This window comes from Asparagus officinalis, chromosome 4, assembly GCF_001876935.1.
Source record: "Asparagus officinalis chromosome 4, Aspof.V1, whole genome shotgun sequence".
In the NCBI taxonomy this organism is placed as follows: Eukaryota; Viridiplantae; Streptophyta; class Magnoliopsida; order Asparagales; family Asparagaceae; genus Asparagus; species Asparagus officinalis.
Genome location: NC_033797.1, coordinates 77,578,046 through 77,596,079, shown reverse-complemented (window position 1 = coordinate 77,596,079; position 18,034 = coordinate 77,578,046). Strand labels below are relative to the sequence as shown.

The 18,034-nt window shown below is 35.6% G+C and overlaps 1 protein-coding gene across 1 annotated transcript; it reads right to left on the bottom strand.

The window, feature by feature from the left end:
• Window positions 15,561-17,663, bottom strand: LOC109837768 (gibberellin 20 oxidase 1-A-like). The gene is made up of 3 exons (XM_020406117.1): window positions 17,010-17,663; window positions 16,579-16,900; window positions 15,561-16,043 (listed from the first exon to the last, which is right to left on the bottom strand). Exons 1-3 carry the CDS (start codon window positions 17,405-17,407, stop codon window positions 15,768-15,770), a joined length of 996 nt encoding a protein of 331 aa, XP_020261706.1. The 5' UTR covers window positions 17,408-17,663; the 3' UTR covers window positions 15,561-15,767.

The following is an 18,034-nucleotide window of genomic DNA, read 5'->3' as shown; positions in this document are numbered from 1 at the left end:
ATTTAAAGGAAAATTATTTTGTAAAAAAGTTTATTTTGAGATATTTTTAGAATTATTATGATGAAAAAAAATATTTGAAAAATGGGTTAGTTTTGAATAATTATTACGATAGATAATTTAAAATTATTTATTTCGGAAAAAGGGTCATTTTGAGTTGTTAAATTATTTTTGGCAAAAGACTTATATTTTTGATAATTATTATGATTTAAAGGAATTTATTTGGCAAAAATATTATTTATTTTTAGATTTAAATTAATTTATGATCTTGTGTTGATGATTGCAGACTGCAATATTTCATGTGCAAATCAATCATGGTTTCTGATTTCCTTTTAACAGTAGTTATATTTGATGTTATCTAGCTATAGATAATTTTTATGAGTAGTTTAGAAGTTTGAATAACAAGATATTAATAAAACCGGACTACATGCATGTTTTTACTGTTCATAGTTACATTTCATGTTTTACAATCTTTATTTTAATATATTCGATATGACATGATGTTATTGTATAGAATTAGTTTTATTTATTATCTTCTTGTTGTGTTTGCGAACCTTAGTAGTTCATGACTTAGTGAACTTGTGCGTCATGAACAGACTTAGTGACATGTGTGATTGTGTTGACTGAGTTTAGGTGGTGAACCCGAGTTTTAGTGTGGATTATGATTGTTGACTTAGAAAAATAAGAAGAGTTGGTATGGGAAGTCTTAGTTCATGTGATCGGATGTGACTATTGATGTATCTTCCAGGCTCACACCAATGAATTCGCGTAGTCATTGGGGTTGGTTTGTTGGGCTAAAGTGAATTCGTGTAGTCACCTTAGTCCATGACCTATTTCGTCATCTGAGCTTTGCCTGAGCTCGGACCAGGCCGAGATCGGATAACATGTAGTCCTCTGACCGATTCATGTAGCGATATTGGATGAAAGTAGGGGATTTGTGAATAGTCAGCTATCCGATAATATGAGTAATGACTCTGTGTGAGATGCAGACCAGTGAGTTTTAGGATGGCTAGTATTCGACCATGTTACTATATGTTGTTAGCCTTATGAGTATTACGTTTTAGTAGTGAATTTGCATGTTGATTTTGTTGGATTTTTAGTTCTACATTTTGGATTTTTAGTTCTACATTTCTTTGTCATTTCTGTTGTTGTATCGTTTTTCACATTGGGTTTTCATTCATTCTTTTCTTTGTTTTTGGGGTCTTACCATGTGCCATGCACGCTGATGTACACCTATTTTCTCTGGTGTACGTCAAACTTAGAGGAAGGAAGATTTGAAGGGAGCCACGAATTTCAGAAGAGCTAGGGCGAGGTTCTGACGAATTTCAAAGAGGCTAGCATGTCTTGGCGAAGTTTTTCAGCATAAAGAAGGAGAGTTCGAGAGATCTGAGACCCTTTCCCCTTTCTTCCGGATCAAACTTGGTTTTAATTTTGAGAAGAGTAGTAATCTCGTTTGGTCGAGATTATTTACTTCTGTGATTGTGTCCTCTGTGAAGAAAGAGCATTGAACTTTTATTCCAATCAATCGGATCTGATCCGTGGTGATCCACGGATAAACCACGACATAGGCAAAGATCTCACGCAAACAGAAGCTAATAAATAGTTTATGTGTGTTGTTTGATAAAGTTGTAATGTTTTATTTTTCATTGTGTAAGAAGATCTTATAAAAATATCAACTTTTCTCTTTTTTTTTGAGTTTGTAATCGATAAACGATTGTAAAAGGTTCAATGATAATAAAAAAGGTAACTTTTGACCCAAACAATCACTCGTCTTGAAACTAATAACAAATCTGACATACTCAACACTCTTATTAAGGGAATTGAGATTAATCTAACTTCTAAAAAAATTAAAAAAAAAAATTCAATATTCCTTACCAAGGTGTTAGTCTTAGTAGTGTCAAAATGTTGGATGAAAACTTGCTTTCGAATCATATCTTTCTTCTCGTACAAGGAAAACTTCTAAATCATTCAAACAAACTTAGACACATTCCTAGGTTTATCGCTTGTATCCTTGCTTATAATTTGTATCCAAGTATCGGGAGTTTTCATTTCATCTCACTAGATTTACCCAAGGCCCTATATGCTATAATGGCAAAAATACAAGTGAATTGGGCTGAGGTTTTCTATTTGAATCTCTTAGTTATACCAAGAGGATTTCTTCCTTATGGTGCATTTTTAACCAAAATTTTTGAAAAATTTCATGTTGAACTTGACTCTGAAAACTCTGTAGTTCGTTCCATTAAATTATTTGATTCCAATGCCCTCGCTAGGATGAAGTTAACAAACTTTAAACTTTATGACCAAAACCCCCAAGATGAGCCTCACCCTCCTCAAGAACAAATCCACAAGAAATTCCACAATCATCTCATCAAGAAGGCTCCTCCTCAAGTCACATACCACCTCCAATGCAAACTGATCCCTCATCCTCTTCAGATGCTCAATATAATACCATATCTGCTCGTATACTTGAGTTAGAGACTGGACAACAAGCACTATATACTAAGAACTCATGCACTTTGAGAAATCAAGAAGAGATAAACGAGAAGTTGGATAACTTGGATCTGAAGCTCAATGCATATTTTCAAGGACATCCACCTCCTCCAGGCCCTTCATGTTAGAGGAGTATGCATGTATCTCATGTAGTACTTTGATTAGTTTTATGTTTATATCAAAAATATGTCATACGTTGGTTTGTTTATTTATATCACAAGCTATGTGGTATTTGCTTAAGACTTATGTATTATGTCCTAAGTTGTTTTATGTGTTTAAGACTATGTAGCAATTTGTGTTAATGTTGCTACTATGTTTACTTTATGCTTAGTATGGTTTATGCATTATTATGTTGTGTTCATGAGCTAAATATTCTAAATAGATTATGACGATGGAAGTTATCGAACTATTGGTCTTTATGGCAAGTATTTGCTTACCTATTTAGATGGGTGAAGTAATGGACTATGTTCACAATTTGGATGACCTATTTGAAGTGTTAGCTCATGAAGAAGATATACTTGCATATTTAGACTAAATGTTCAGTTTTTTTGCTAATGACAAAGGGCAAGAAAATATTGAAATATATGAATTTCAATGACTCTTATATGTTTTTATGCAGGGGGAGTAAGTATATAATGTTCATAAGTGTTTAAGTCTTTTGTGATATACTTACATATGCATAAATTATTTATCATCATTAAAAAGCGGGAGAATGTTGGATATATTGACCCCAATATATAGTTTTGATGATAAAAATTTATATATTATATGTATTATTATGCACTAACATATCAATGTAGATATCAATATCAAATATGATCAATATATGTGAACAAAGTGCAGGATGAGTTCAAGGCAACAAGAAGTAAAGAAGAAGAAGTGCATAAATGTCATAATGTAATTTTTATATTTTCTTTACTTAGATTTATTATACAAGCCTTGATCACTCACAACACATACACACCATAGTGTTTAAAACACACTAACACATGTTTAGTGTGTGGATAATAATAAAAATTCCCTATATTAACCATTAGAGTTTATAGATAAAGAACGAGTCTCAAAATACTTCATATATCTCATATTTACTCATTAATAGTCGACCAATAAAAATAGTAGTCGACTACTAAAGCCTTGGTTAAAATATCAGTTTCTGTCATTTTACAGTATAGTCGACTAATACATATTATAGTCGACTATTAAAGACTTAGACAGAATTCTAGTTTCTATGAAATTACAGTGTAGTCGACTACTAGGAGTTATAGTCAACTATTAAGAGTTAGTTTAAAATTTCAGAAACTCTATCTTTAAAATGTAGTCGACTAATTACTATAGTAGTCAACTACTAAGAAATAATCTGACTTCACAGAGTCTGTTTTGACTCGGTGTAGTCGACTACTAAGCATTGTAGTCGACTACAGATATAGTTTTTCCAAATTTTGGAATTTGAATTTATGACTATTTATGACCATTTGTGCATGTTATTTTGGTTTAAAAAAATAATCTTTTCAGGGTCTATAAATAGGTATTAAAGTTCAGAATTTGCCACCAAGATTCATACATATAAGATCAAGCATTTGTGCAAATTCAAGAGTTCAAAATTCAGATTTTCAGTCTAAGTGTTCATAAAAGTGATTTTTGAGATTGTCATTGGTCTTCATCATAGATACAAAGAGTTTAGGCATTAATCGGAGATTAAAAGAGTTCCTAAGCCACTGCTGCACAACACCTACACTTCAAGGCTTATAGGAATTTTGTTCTTTCATCAAAGAAGGTTACTCTCAGGTGTGAGAGGTGGTCTCTAATTAGAGATTGTTGCAATTTGTATGGTCTTGCAAATTGGTCAGGTTTACTTTTGATTTTATAATAATTTTATAAAATCATAGTGGAACTCTCAAGCGGAATTTGCTTGGGGACTGAATGTACACCCGGGGTGGTGGAACCAGTATAAATCTTTTGTGTTTCTGATTGCTCAAATTTCTGTGATTGTTGTTATTCTTTCCTTGTAATTTATAATCTATTTTACAAATTCTTTAAAGGAACACTATTCACCCCCCTAGTGTTTAGTGTGTATTAGATCAGATCCTACATGAACACCATCATCGATCCTACATGCGAAGCTCCAATCAATGTCATGACCTACAATCTCACAATTTTTTAAGAGATCAGAGGTTAAAACTAAAATAGATAGGCTTTGTCCTACATTCTTTCACTTTATACACCAACTTGTCAATTAATTATTCATTAATTTGGAGTCGAGGAGAGTTGAGAAGCCTGCTCCTGAATTTGTTTGAGAGAAGGCCAATTATAAGATTAATTAGTTGGAATTTATTTTAGATAAATAATTAATAGAAAGTTTAAGGGGTTAAGTATGGGAACTTCTCACAAACCTTTGTTAGCCCTTATGTTTTGATGATGTTTTTCAACCACTATTATCGGTACTAATGGTTTATTAAGTACAAATGTAGTGAATTCATATACCAAGCTTATTAGTGCCACTAATGGAGGATTGGATGGAATATGCACTACAACGATGATATCCAAAGGAGGAGGAGGCATAGTGTTGAAGCAACGTTATTTCAAGAACAACAAATTCAAATAGAAGCTTCATCAAATTCAAGCTATATCAAGACTTAAGCATTGCTTTCTATATACGGATATTAGCTATCTTTTATTTTTCTTTTTCTAGTAATAGAATGTAGGCAAAGAGTTATTGACTTCACTTGAAGCTATTGGGATATCACACACACGTTTCATACTTATGTTTTTAAGCGTTTTTCACAAAATACTATTTTTCACAAGTATGAGGACCTATCTGCAAAATTCCTTTTCCAAACAGTTTGTTTTTAGCATTAAAAACATTTTACAAAGTTTTATAATTTTCAGAGGTCAAATAAATATTTTCTAAATATTTTAGTTGAGTCAAAAACAGTGTTTTGGGATGTATCAGAATGCGGTCGACCGCATCGGTCGACCGCATCGGTCGACCGCACCTATGTTCATTCCTCACTGGGCAGTAGAGAGTTCGTCGGTCGCCCGCCGCGGTCGACCGAGAGCTTCCTTCGGTCGACCGCACTGGTCGACCGGATAAGTCTCTGCTTGTTTTTCTCGTTTTTGATCTGGATAGCGGTCGACCAAAATTTTAGTCGGTTGACCAAACTTTTTCGTCGGTCGACCAAAATTTTCGCCGGTCGACCACCGTATTTTTCAAACGGTAATCTCTGTCTTTTTTCAGCGCCGCTCAGTACAGATCTCAGCGACGTTTTTGGTTCCAGATTTTGGGGGATTAAGGGATGAGTTTAAACAGCTGTTTTTCTCATATTTAAACTTCACCTCTTCTTCTTCCTCACTGTCCCAGCTTTGCAAAAACCAGAGACGTTGTTTTTCACAGTGCTTAAATTTCAAAACCTGTTCTTCTGAGTTTTGTGTGTGTTCACTTCCCAGCTTCAGTGTGCTCTTTCTCTTTACCATAGGGACGTTGTAAAGAGAGAGTCTTACACCATTTCTACTATCTTGTGAGTGTGATCTTGTGTAGATCAACTATGAGGAAGTGTGATCTAGTGAGATCAACTGTGTAGTGTGAGATCGTGTGGGGATCGCTGTGTAGACGAAGTTCCGGCTTCCAAACCGGGTTGTGTAGTGGATTTCTCCTCGAGAGTGGGGAGCGGGGATGTAGATCAGCGGACCGAATCTCGTTAACATATCGCGCGTCACAGGATAACGATTCCTAACTCTATCTCCTCTATTTTGATTGTATTAGAATACTGTGGTTTGCTTGTCTTAATTTTATTGCATAATTATAACCTCTTGACCCTAATCCCCCCCCCCCCCTCCTCTAGGATCCAACAACCTTAGTTTTAATCTTCAAATAGCCTTACTTCTCAAAGTATTCATCTCTGTTCCAGACTATAAAAAAATTCTCAAGAATGAGCATGTAATTTAATTCACGTGATGAAGTAAAAGAAGATGAAATTATTCAGATACAACACACATAAAACAGTGTAATCTCTCATCACTTACAGATCCTAAAAATTGCCCTAAAGTGCTAAAAAATCACATGAGATTAAATTAAGCGACAAAATAAAGTCGACTAATATTTATAATGATGGATCAGGAGAAGGCAGAATTATATAAACTTGATATGTACTATATCAAAATGCCTCATCATTTGTAGTTCCTGAAAGGCAAAAAAAAAGAAATTAGAAGCAAGTGAAATAACAACTTTCTCTAAAGATTATATACTATCTACTTCTTTTCATCTTATGCTTAGAATATTTATAGCTACAAATAAAGACTAACAGAATTCATTACTAATTTTTGAACCATAAAAGAGTGACTCTTGGATACCATTCCAAAATAACTAAATGACACATAAAGACTAATAACAAAATATAACTGCTATTGCGTTTAGTATGTGTTATTAGACATTAAAGCAGTGCAAAACATTCAAGCCTAAGTGGGCTTTGCTTGCTAATCCACATCCATAACAATATGCTTTGAGTTATAACAAACATATCATTCAAAGTTATAGTATAGTTTATAAAATATATTATAGTATAGTTACATATAGATATATTAAAATATATTTTAGTGTACATTCTTCGTTTATGTATAATACACTATAGATATAAAGTTTAGTATAATATAGAGATATCAAGCTATGGTAATTATTTACATTATACATTAATTTTAAGTGTACATATTTGTTTGATTATAATTATAATTATAATTATAGTATAATGTATAATATAATATAGCTATAAAGTTCATTAATTATCAATACCTAAACTTCAGTATAAACTTTTTATACAGTAGTTTAAAATTATATATATATTTATACTAAATATAAGATTGGATGTTATGTAAAAATTTTGAAGGGATATAGTTTACGTATGTATGCATGTTTATTCACTTGATGTCCTTTTATTGGGATCTTCAGTGAACCATAAAGAATAAGTAGCACAAAATTTTATATGAAACACATCAATATAATTAGAACTACATATCCTAAAGCAAATGATATGTGACAAAATTCTTTTAGCATTAAAGGATAGACTCAGTGACTATCGCACACAAAGAGTCTCTCTCTTTGTGGAATTATCTTTTTTCCTAAATCTTTTTGCATCAATTTACCCTAAATATATATGATGAAAAAGAAACAAAGAGATGTGGATAAGAAATGAGTTTCTCCCATTACTACAACACAAACCACACTGAAACTTCAATTTAGATAATATAAATGCATTTATCCATGCATCGAAGTATTAAAAAATGAGAATGGACGAAACTCATGTTCCAACTTCATCATGAGCTCCTCCAACACCCTCCTTCTCCACCGAAACCTTCATCATCACCTCCAAATTCACACCCCCTTCCTCAATCGAATTACCTTCCACTACTTCCTTTGTTAGACCCACCATCTTCATCGAATCAACCATAATTTCCCATCGAACCTAGCTCATCCGCCTCCTCTAACATTGTCTCCGGTCCCTACTACCGAAATCGCTAAGATCGTTCCAACCACCATCACCAAATTCACCTCACCGCTAATTCTAAGCTTTCCTCAATGGAAAAAAGCATGTCTTTTAGTATTCGAACTCCTTGTCTTCCTTTAATTTTCTTGCATTGGCAAAGCAAAGAAGAGTAGTAGAGGGAAAAAAGTAGAACTTAGACACTTTAATTATTTGATTTGACCTAGTATTTGTTATGTGAAAAGTGGTAGAGGGGGGACCTGGGAAGGAGATTATATAGGGAGTAAAATGAAACACATAGAAGTTGGAGGAGTTCATGATAATTTGTTAAAGGTATCAAGAGGAGCTCACTTGCCGAAGGTGTTAATGCATGAAAAGAAGCTTTCCAAACTGCTAATTTTCTTCTTTATGAAATGTTTCCATTAGAGGAACATCAAAATTTCACTCATTAGAAAATCTAAGTTTTGTGGGGACCACTTAAGGTAGAATTAGATAAGTGTGAACTATTTTCTATCTTTATTTGTGTCTCTTAGGCATTATAAATTATTGAAGTCTGAATAAAACATTTTATCTATGTATTTACATAAGCGCACATAAACACCAAGTTATTGTTAACAATTAGATTAGTAACTTAATATATTAATTTAATTAGAGTTACATAATTAATTATTTTAATTTTTATTTAAAACCACTCTAGATGAGATACAAATGTTATTTGTAGCTGATAAGCACTAAAAAATTTTAATGTTTAATTGTAATCTTATACTATTAAAAATCTAATGTTTAATATAATTTTGTAGTATTATAATCTAATTGGAGTTGCATTATTACATAAATAATAATTCATATAGTATATTAAAGCATCATACACTTGATAATCTAATACTATTATGATGATTGATTTAATTATTATATTATATTTAATTTATTTAATAATCTAAAGAATAGCTATACTATAATATAAACCTTTAATTAATGTGATTTAATAAGATTGAGAGCTATGATAATAGAGTAAATTGGTTAATTTCATAAAAGATAAATGATATTTTTGGGAAATGAAAGTTTTTATAGTAGTACTCCATCTTTTAAAGGGAGAATGATTAGTATGTCATTTTGTTTTATTGCTTGTATGTTTTTTAAATGAAGATATATACATACATGTATATGTATGATAAGTTGGAGGGTTAATATCAAAAAAAAACCTAACGTTAGATGAATATCAGAAAACCCCTTTTAACTTTCAAAATATCAGAAAACCCCTTTTAACTTTCAAAATATCAGAAAACCTCTTTTAAGTATAGGGATTATCACAAAAACGTTTCCTTAAACTTTTAGACTTTATCAGAAAACTCGCTTTAAGCTTGAGGTTTTATCAGAAAATCCCCATATTTAGGAAGATGTTTTGATAAATTTCACGGTTAATTAGAGTTTTCTGATAATCCCTAAACTTAAGGAGGGTTCTATGATATTATGGAAGTTAAGGGCTTTTTTTTTTTGTAATCGTCCAAAGTTAAGGAGGTTTTATGATGGAGGAAGAAAAGTAATTGTAGGCAAAGAGATAGAAGAAAAAACAAAGGGTGAGGTTGAGTTGGTGGTTTATGTGCGTGGGAGCTCAGGTGGTGTCAGGATGAGGATCCGTCCGCTGAGATAGGATTATGCCGGGTTTTGTCGCCTTCATTCGGAACCAAATCGACATCGCAATTTCCAATTTGTTGTCGACGTGTCAGGATTTTTTGTCTTCTGCCTTTGATTTGGTGCTTAGCTTCAGTTTTCGCTCAGTTGTGTTTTATAATATATAAATAAATTACTATAGAGAGAAGTTACTTTCAAGTTTTTGAGTGATTATAATTAGAAAACCTTACTTTGTTTTGTTCTCTGGCGACTAACTTTCAATTTATCTTGATAATCTCCAAGAGGATCAAGACATGACAATCGAAATCATGTGGTTGTGGCATTGTCTTCCTTATATTTAGACATGTAAGATCCACTTTATTTTCCTCAAATAACATATGACGTCGCTGTCAGTGGTGTAGGATCTCATTTCATGGCCACAGTGCACAATGTTGTAAATAGAGGAACATGAAGGGATAAATTGTAGAGAAGACATAACAACTAGGAGGAATATAAACTTGTATCATGTTACAAATGAGTAGAATATATGATCTTTTTTAACAACACTCATCGCGACTCTTCACCTACAGCCCATGACAACCCTTTCAATTTCTGTTGTTGTTATATTTCATTCATGACCATGACTCTAATTTATAAATATCGTTATAAAGCAACACTTTCATCTCTCATTTTAATTAGCAAATATAAACTGAGATTAATCGATTCTAATTTCCAATAAATGGATGGTTACAATTTGTTATGAGTGAATGAATAACAACTATTATATCTTCATATATTACTTTGGCTAAGTCATTAACTATTAACTTTTTTTTAAATCCAAAAGTTGTAAGGTTCAGGTAGGGCTATCCAAAAAGCCCGCGGCCCGGGCCCTTCCCGGGTTTTGCCCGGATGCCCGGGCCAGGCGCATGTCAGGGCCCGAGCCTAGGTCAATTTTTCAGAAACCGGTGCTCGCGTCGTCCGCGGCCGCAGAACAGTGCCGGGGGCGGCACAGATCGGCAAGCCGGGGCTCGGACCCGAGTCGGATGAAATCGGTCACAGAGGGGACCGTTTGTGGTAAACGAGCCAGAGCCGCCCTGGTCCCAACGGTCCACCTAAGGTGACTGCTGGACTGTTTTGATCGGCCGGGCTGGGTGGCTGCATCCGGCTAGTTCATAACGGCCAAACTAAACGGGTTTCCACCGTTTTCCCCCAACAATGGTCAAAAAATGGTCAAAATATGAGGGTTTTTTGGTTATTTGCTTAGGGGGCTTCCTCTATAAATAGATGAGGGTTTTTACTTCTTCTCCTCACACCAAAACTCTTCTACTTCTCTCTAATACTCTCTTATATAATATTATATTCTCTTATAATCCCTTATATTTTCTAATACTTCCATCAAATGGCTTCTGGATTTGAATATGAAGAGCAAAAACTATCTCCTACTGATCCAGAAATAAGTCCTCCTACATCAACTACTCCTACGTGTGTTAATCCTGAATCTGGTGGCGACGAATCTGCACCAAGAGCTCCTAAAAGGTCGAGATCCGATGTGTGGAATTTTTTGAGAAGATAGACGTCACCAAGGATGAACACGGTAGGATCATCACCCAGAAGGCTAAATGTGCGTTGTGCGGCCAGATTTTCAAAGCTCATCATAAGAGTGGCACCAACCACCTCAAACGCCATATTGAAAAACACAACAAAGGCCAGAATCATTAAGGTGATATCCGATAATTTATGATTTCTCAATCCTTCTCCTCTGGTGGTCTCTGTAGTTGGAGTTATGACACTACCCGAGCCAGAAAATGCGTAATCAGGCTTATCGTTCTTAAAAACCTTCCTTTTAGATTAGTAAAAGATGATGAATTTGAAGATTTGTTTAGAGATGGTTTTTATCCTGCATTTACCAAATTTTCTCGTCAAACCTATCAACATGATATTTTAAAATTTTATCATGAGGAACAAGGAAAATAATTTCTTATTTTAAAAATTTAAACTGTAAATTTTCTTTAACTTCTGATATTTAAACATCTAGAGTGCAAACTGGTTATTTATGTATCACAACACACTGGATTGATAAAAATTAGCAAATGTTTAAAAGTGTTGTTTCTTTTATTACAATTGAAGAGTCACATACTGGTATTAGTGTTGCAAATTTAATAATTGAAGAACTTATAAAACTAAAAATTGATCAAAGAATATTTTCTCTTTTCCTAGATTATGCAAGTAATAATAATGTAGTTGTTGATTTTATCAAAAGAACTCTGTCATTACCATATCATTGTGAACTTTTTCATATTAGATGTATCTGTCATATTTTAAATTTAATTGTTCAAAGTGTATTTTTTAAAATTAAACCCATAATAGAAAAGATTAGAACAGTTGCTAATATGCATAATGCTTTTGAAATAAAAATTAAAAGATGGAAGTAATGTTGTAAAAGAAAAAATTATAATGCTTTTGAAATAAAAATTAAACGATGGAAGTAATGTTGTAAAAGAAAAAATTATAAGCCCAGACTAATTCCAAAAGATATTGACCATAGGTGGAATTTCACCTATACAATGTTAAGTGTAGCAATAGACTATAAAGAAATTATAAATGATTTTATAAATTTTTATGCTTCTAGTTCTAGCTCTGGTAGTAGTTATGGAATAACTGAAAATGAATGGATAATTATATATAATTTAAATGAAATGTTACAAGTCTTTTATGATACTACAATGTTATTATCTAGCAGTTATTATCCAACAATTACTTTAGCTACTTTACAAATTTTAAATATTCAAAAGTTTTTTTCAAAATATCATATGGATGATACTTTTGGATCTATAATTTTCAAATAAAAAGCAAATTTAATAAGTATTTTAGGCCTATTCCTCATATTTTTGGTTTGAGGATTCTTATTGATCCATGTTTGAAGGATATTGACCTTCAAAGTTTGTTACAATCATTATATAGTGGACAGATTATAGACTTAGATGATGGATCCACCCTTACTGCTACTTCTCATCATTTAGCTATTAAAAATTATTTTCAAACATTATATAATGAGTATGTAGGTAGACATGGTGTAGCTGCACAACAGTCTACAGCTTCGACGCCTTTAAGCACAGGCCGAGATAAAAGTACAAGTTTTGATAGGTATGCAATGGTAGCTGAACTAACTGGTGGATCTGGACTTGGATCAGCATTAGAGGTTTCTAAAATAGATGAATATTTATCTGCTTTCTTAGTTAAATGTCAAGAAAATGCTTTAGATATTTTACAATGATGGAGAGTATATGGATCAGTTTCATATCCTATACTTTCCACCATGGTTCGTGACTTACTAACAGTACAGGTTTCGACGGTAGCTTCGGAATCCGCCTTCAGCACAGCAAGACGTTTAATCGACGACCACATGACATGCTTAGATCCGTATACTGTACAAGCGGTGATGTGCTTACAAGATTGGTGGAGGTACGAGAAGCGAACGCAAGGCATTGATCAGATGACTAGAATTAAAGATAAATTTGAAAAGTTGAGACTAGCAGATAGGTATAAAGATTAGATAATATTCATCAAATTGTAATTTTTATTTCTTAGCTTTAAATTTATAATGAATTATTTTAGAAAAAGTTACAAATGATAGTGATATAGGTGAGTAGGTGCCAACCTAGTTGGGATAATTATTTTAGAAAAAGTTACAAATGATAGTGATATAGGTGAGTAGGTGCCAACCTAGTTGGGATGTACCCATCTATTGTGATGCGATAAATTCTGAAATAAATTTATACTTATAAAGGATTTACTGATTATTAATAAAGAAGTTATTTTTATCATCTTTTATTTTTATAATTTTTTGTACTTGTAATTTATGTCATTTTAAGTTAGTTAAAAAATTTATGTCATTTTCTGTATATTTTATGATTTATGGAGATTTTTTAAAATTTAAAAAAAAAATAAAAAAACAAAAAAACCGGGGAGCCCGGGCTGCTCGGGCCCGGGGCCCGGGCCCGGGCCCGGGTCCGGGCTGCTCGGGCCCGGGTCCGGGCTGCTCGGGCCCGGGTCCGGGTCCGGGCTTCGGTTTTGCCCGGGCCAGGTCCGATTTTGCTCGGGCCAAGCCGGGCTGGGCCGGCCGGGATGGACAACCCTAGGTTCAGCTGCAACTCCTTTTTAAACAGGATTTTGCCTTAAACCAACTCATTTATGTATCACATCTCTCCTGGTCCACAACCAAATTGGTACAAGGGTCCAATCTTAATCTGAAAAAGAGTACAATGCCAGCTGAATATTTACAAAACCAAATTTTTATTCTGAAAATGGTTTTGACCCTTAACCTGCTCAGCAAGAAAGTTGTCAAATAGACTGTACAGGATTGTTTAGATGTGCATTTTGGCGCACGTACTGTTTCATTGGGCTCAACTCAACGCCTCACAAAAAAAAAAAAAAAAAAAAAAAAAAAAAACACTGGTAGATGCTTTCATAAAGCGAAGAGATGGGTCAAAAGGACTCAAAACTGTCTCCATTTTGAAAATTGCACTCAAACCTCTATTAAGAAAACAAATTATAAAAATGAAAGGGGAAAAATGAAAAATGAAAGCCGCGACCTAGGCTAATTAAGGAGAGGAAGAGGACAGGGATCCCACTGGAGCTTGGGGGGGGGCGGGGGGCGGGGGGGGCGAGAGAGAGGACAAAGAACAAGACTGTGGGTGTCCGTTTTTCCTCCTCCTCTCCTCGCAACGCTGCGGATAAATAAAACAAAACTCTCGCTGCGTATGTGTGACGCGACCCACGCTTCGGACGAGCTCGCACCCCTGTCCTTAGCCTTGCGGCTGCCTCCAAACCCTCCGTTTGCTCCTCGGCGGCCCCTCCCACCTAATTAACGCTCATCCTCCCATAACCTCCCCCCCCCCCCCCCCCCTCCTTTTTTTAATATATTAAAAAAACCTCTCCAAAGAATGTTGCTATGTTTGTGGACATATATTAGGACAATATCCCTCCTGCAATTATTCTACTTCCCACTCATCTCTCTCTCTATCTCTAGTCATGGCTCTTTCTTGGATTCTACTGAATTCTTTAAAACTTTATATACTTGTATATATTATACATACATTAATGATGTCTTTTTCTATGGTCACTAACTCTAGCTACTAGAACTAGATAGGATGAGAGAGGGAAAGAAGAATTTCTCTTGAGAGATATCAAGCCAATTGCAAAGGGCCTTGTGGCGCGAGCTACATGTGACAAGCGAGATATTGTAAAAATCGAACTACATAGACTCAGGCTAGCTAGAGTTTGTGCATCCACCTGTGTGTTTATGTAGCTCAGCCCTGTTCTTTTGGATATCAAGTGCTCCCCTTTTTTCCTCTCTTTGTCCATCTCTATCTATTACTTGTCAGATTTAAATTATATATACCCAAAATACCCTTTTATCTAAATCAAATCAAAGTCAGCACTATTTATCTACCAAGGCTAATAAAAAAAATTCTTTAATCTGTTGTGGTTTAAATAATTGAAGATATTTTGTGTATAGTGCTTCTTATGTCCCTTTCGGTTTGGGTGAAAGTTCGTTACGAAACACATGGGATGGGATTTAACCCCGGCATCAGATAAATTAAGAGCAAGATAGACAAATGATTAAATATGCGTAGATTCATAACTCAAATACGATTAATCATTTTAAGTCAGTTGGGTTCAAATAGATTAGCTCGGTCCATCGTCTGTCAACTCTTCAGCCGTAACGTTTTCAAACAAAAATTTTTATAATCGTGCATGGGAAATTTTAATGAAAATATACTGGGAGATTTTTTTATTACTATTAGAGTTAATAAATAGTATTCTCTTGTTGAAAATATTTATTGATAGAAAAAAATTTCTGTAATTTTTCTTATTTCTGTTCTTAAAAAAGGCTGTATGTCTAGATGTCAAATGAGAGAGCCGGAATTAACAAAGCAAACAGAACTCCAACATTCTGGCATTTATCCTGCATTTAGAGGTACGTGGATAACTTATAACGGAATTAACATAGCAGCTACTGAGAACTGTTACGACGATCGATCAGTTTCTAATTCTTTTCGCTTGCTTTTAACTTTGTCTGATTTATTATGGCCTGTTATTTTCCTCACAACAGAGCCGGTTAGAATTAGAGAAAGAAGAAAACAAAAAACAAAAAGAGAAACCTAAGATTAATCAACAACAGCAGCTCGAGCCTGTTCATCGAGTCCCCTGATCAGCACTTTGGAGGATGTATTGTGAGAAAGCATCAAGGGTCTTCATGTCCGCCCTGTAACGCTTCTGCGTAAACTCGAGCAACGCCGACCAAGTGAAATCAGGGTACGCTCTCGGATGAGACCTGTCGACGAGCTCTCTTGGTGGCCGGACAACTTTGTCCATCAACGGGCAGAGGAAGAAAGCCAATGATTTCCTCGCCTTCTGGCTATTTACCACGGCTCTGTGCAGGCAACTCTTGTACCTCCCATTTGATAGTGCCTGCAATTAATGATTTGATCCGGTCAATTAGCAAAATAGTCATGTTTATATATTTATTTATTTATTTATTTATTTATTTATAGGTTTGAAGGACATAAAGTTAGAAGGAATCTAGCTAGAGCAATAATATCTCTCAAGACCCTCGGATTGATCAGTTCGACGAGGCCTGATCTTAAAATTTAGACCAGAATCAACCCCGACTCATCTCATCTCGAGGGAAATTGTGCTCGGAAAAAGTGGGGGGGTGGGTCAAGTGACCCTTAATTAAAAGCGAGTCCTCTTTGTTCCTCACCTAGCTCATCAGAACAGAACTGGGCTGAATTAGTCCGGACTCACTTTTTGAGTGGTCGCACGACACGGCTCAACTTTCGAAAGATTTGACTGTTTTTTTTTTAAATAAAACCTTGAAAAGGACTTCAAAAGATGGTATCCGAACGATCTAGGCTCAAATCTTTTATTTGGACTCGAGAGCGATGCCGTGTTACATATAGAGAGGACGTTCAAGTTGCAGGATAGTATTATGATACTTAATTACCATGAAAGTGTCCCCTATGTTGACGACAAAAGAGTCCATTCTGGGCCTAATGCCGCGCCATTTGCCTCCGGTGAACACCTGAAGGCCACCAACGTCGTCCTGGTGGAGGATGGTCAGCGACGTCGGGTCGCAGTGAGGCCCGGTGCCGAGGGTGAGCTCAGGCTTCTTGCATGGCGGGTAATAGTTCAGCCTCATTATCGAGTCGTTCCCCTCGAAGAACTCCCTGAAGTGCCTCCTGTCCACGCCCAAGCTCAATCCTAGCACCTCCATTATCACCAGAGACAGCCCGCTCATCGCCTCGCAGTACTCCTGGTACACCTTCCTGCGAAATAAATAAACACATAACCGTCAGCCCACCAGTTCGACCACGCTAGCTAGCTTATTCCCTACCTACACCGGGCCGCGTCCCGTTATCTGCTACGTGTAATTACCCGAAACGTCCGAAATCTTCTCCCAGCGTTCGGATGAAGTAGTTCAACACCACGATGTCCGACGTCGAGGAGGAGAAGCGGAAGGAGAGCGTTTCCTTCCACGGGAGCTTCGAAGAGAACCTCCCCGTGAAGCTGCTAGCGTACCCGCAGCTCTCCCCCGGCTTTCGCTGAGCCCTCTGCTTCTCGCAGAGCGGCATCGAAAAGAAGGACTGCACGCAGTCGTGGGCCTCGACGAGCAGGTCGGCTGCGTCGTCGGCCGCGGGCTTATCCTCTTCGGGCCAAACGAATTGGGTTGGTATGTCGGGCTGCTCGCTGAGGAGCCCCGCGTCGAAGACCAGCGTCGGTGCTGCATCGGGTTTTTTTGTGTGATCGGGAAGAGGGGGGTGGCGGTGGACCATAGCTTGGTTTAGTTTCTTTTCTTTTCTTTTCTTTTTTTTTCCTTCTTTTCCTTCCTTTTTTGGTGTTGGGAGGATGAAGAGAAAGGGAGGGAGAGAGGGGGGGTGGAGGATATAAAGGGGGAGTGTGGACTTGTTGGACCTTCTCCGGTGGAATTTGGATTGCCCGTGCGCTTTTAAAATGGAACGTTAAAATGTGTGCATTGTAGCTCATGTTAAATTAATGAGTGGTTAGGATTTATGTGCTTGATTTTAGATGTAATTATTAGTATTATTATGGCGACAGCTTCGGTGCTCCGAAAACAAATTTCCCGACCACCGATGGCATCGGTTGTAAATATTTCCGATCATTTCCCTCTCACTATCAATCTAATGTCTAACTGAAAAATATTCCACTTTCTACTGACACTTTTGTAAATATCTTGAAAACCGACGCCTAACATTTACGCCTAAAAAATTCATGGCCAATAAGAATAGTACCCCCTTCTCTCTTTAATTCCTCCTAGGGGCTATTTGGTTACTTTCCTTCATTTTTCAGTACCTACTTTTCTTCACTATTTGGTGTTTCCCTCACATTTTTGGAAGAGTGTTTCTCGTGTTTGTTTCGTCAAAAAACATGGGGCATAATTA

Coding starts and splice junctions, on each gene's coding strand:
- LOC109837768 (XM_020406117.1), bottom strand. CDS start 17,407: ATGGTCCACCGCCACCCCCCTCTTCCCGATCACACAAAAAAACCCGAT. Junction 16,901..17,009: donor GAAGATTTCGGACGTTTCGG/GTAATTACACGT, acceptor TTTATTTCGCAG/GAAGGTGTACCAGGAGTACT. Junction 16,044..16,578: donor ACATAGGGGACACTTTCATG/GTAATTAAGTAT, acceptor CATTAATTGCAG/GCACTATCAAATGGGAGGTA.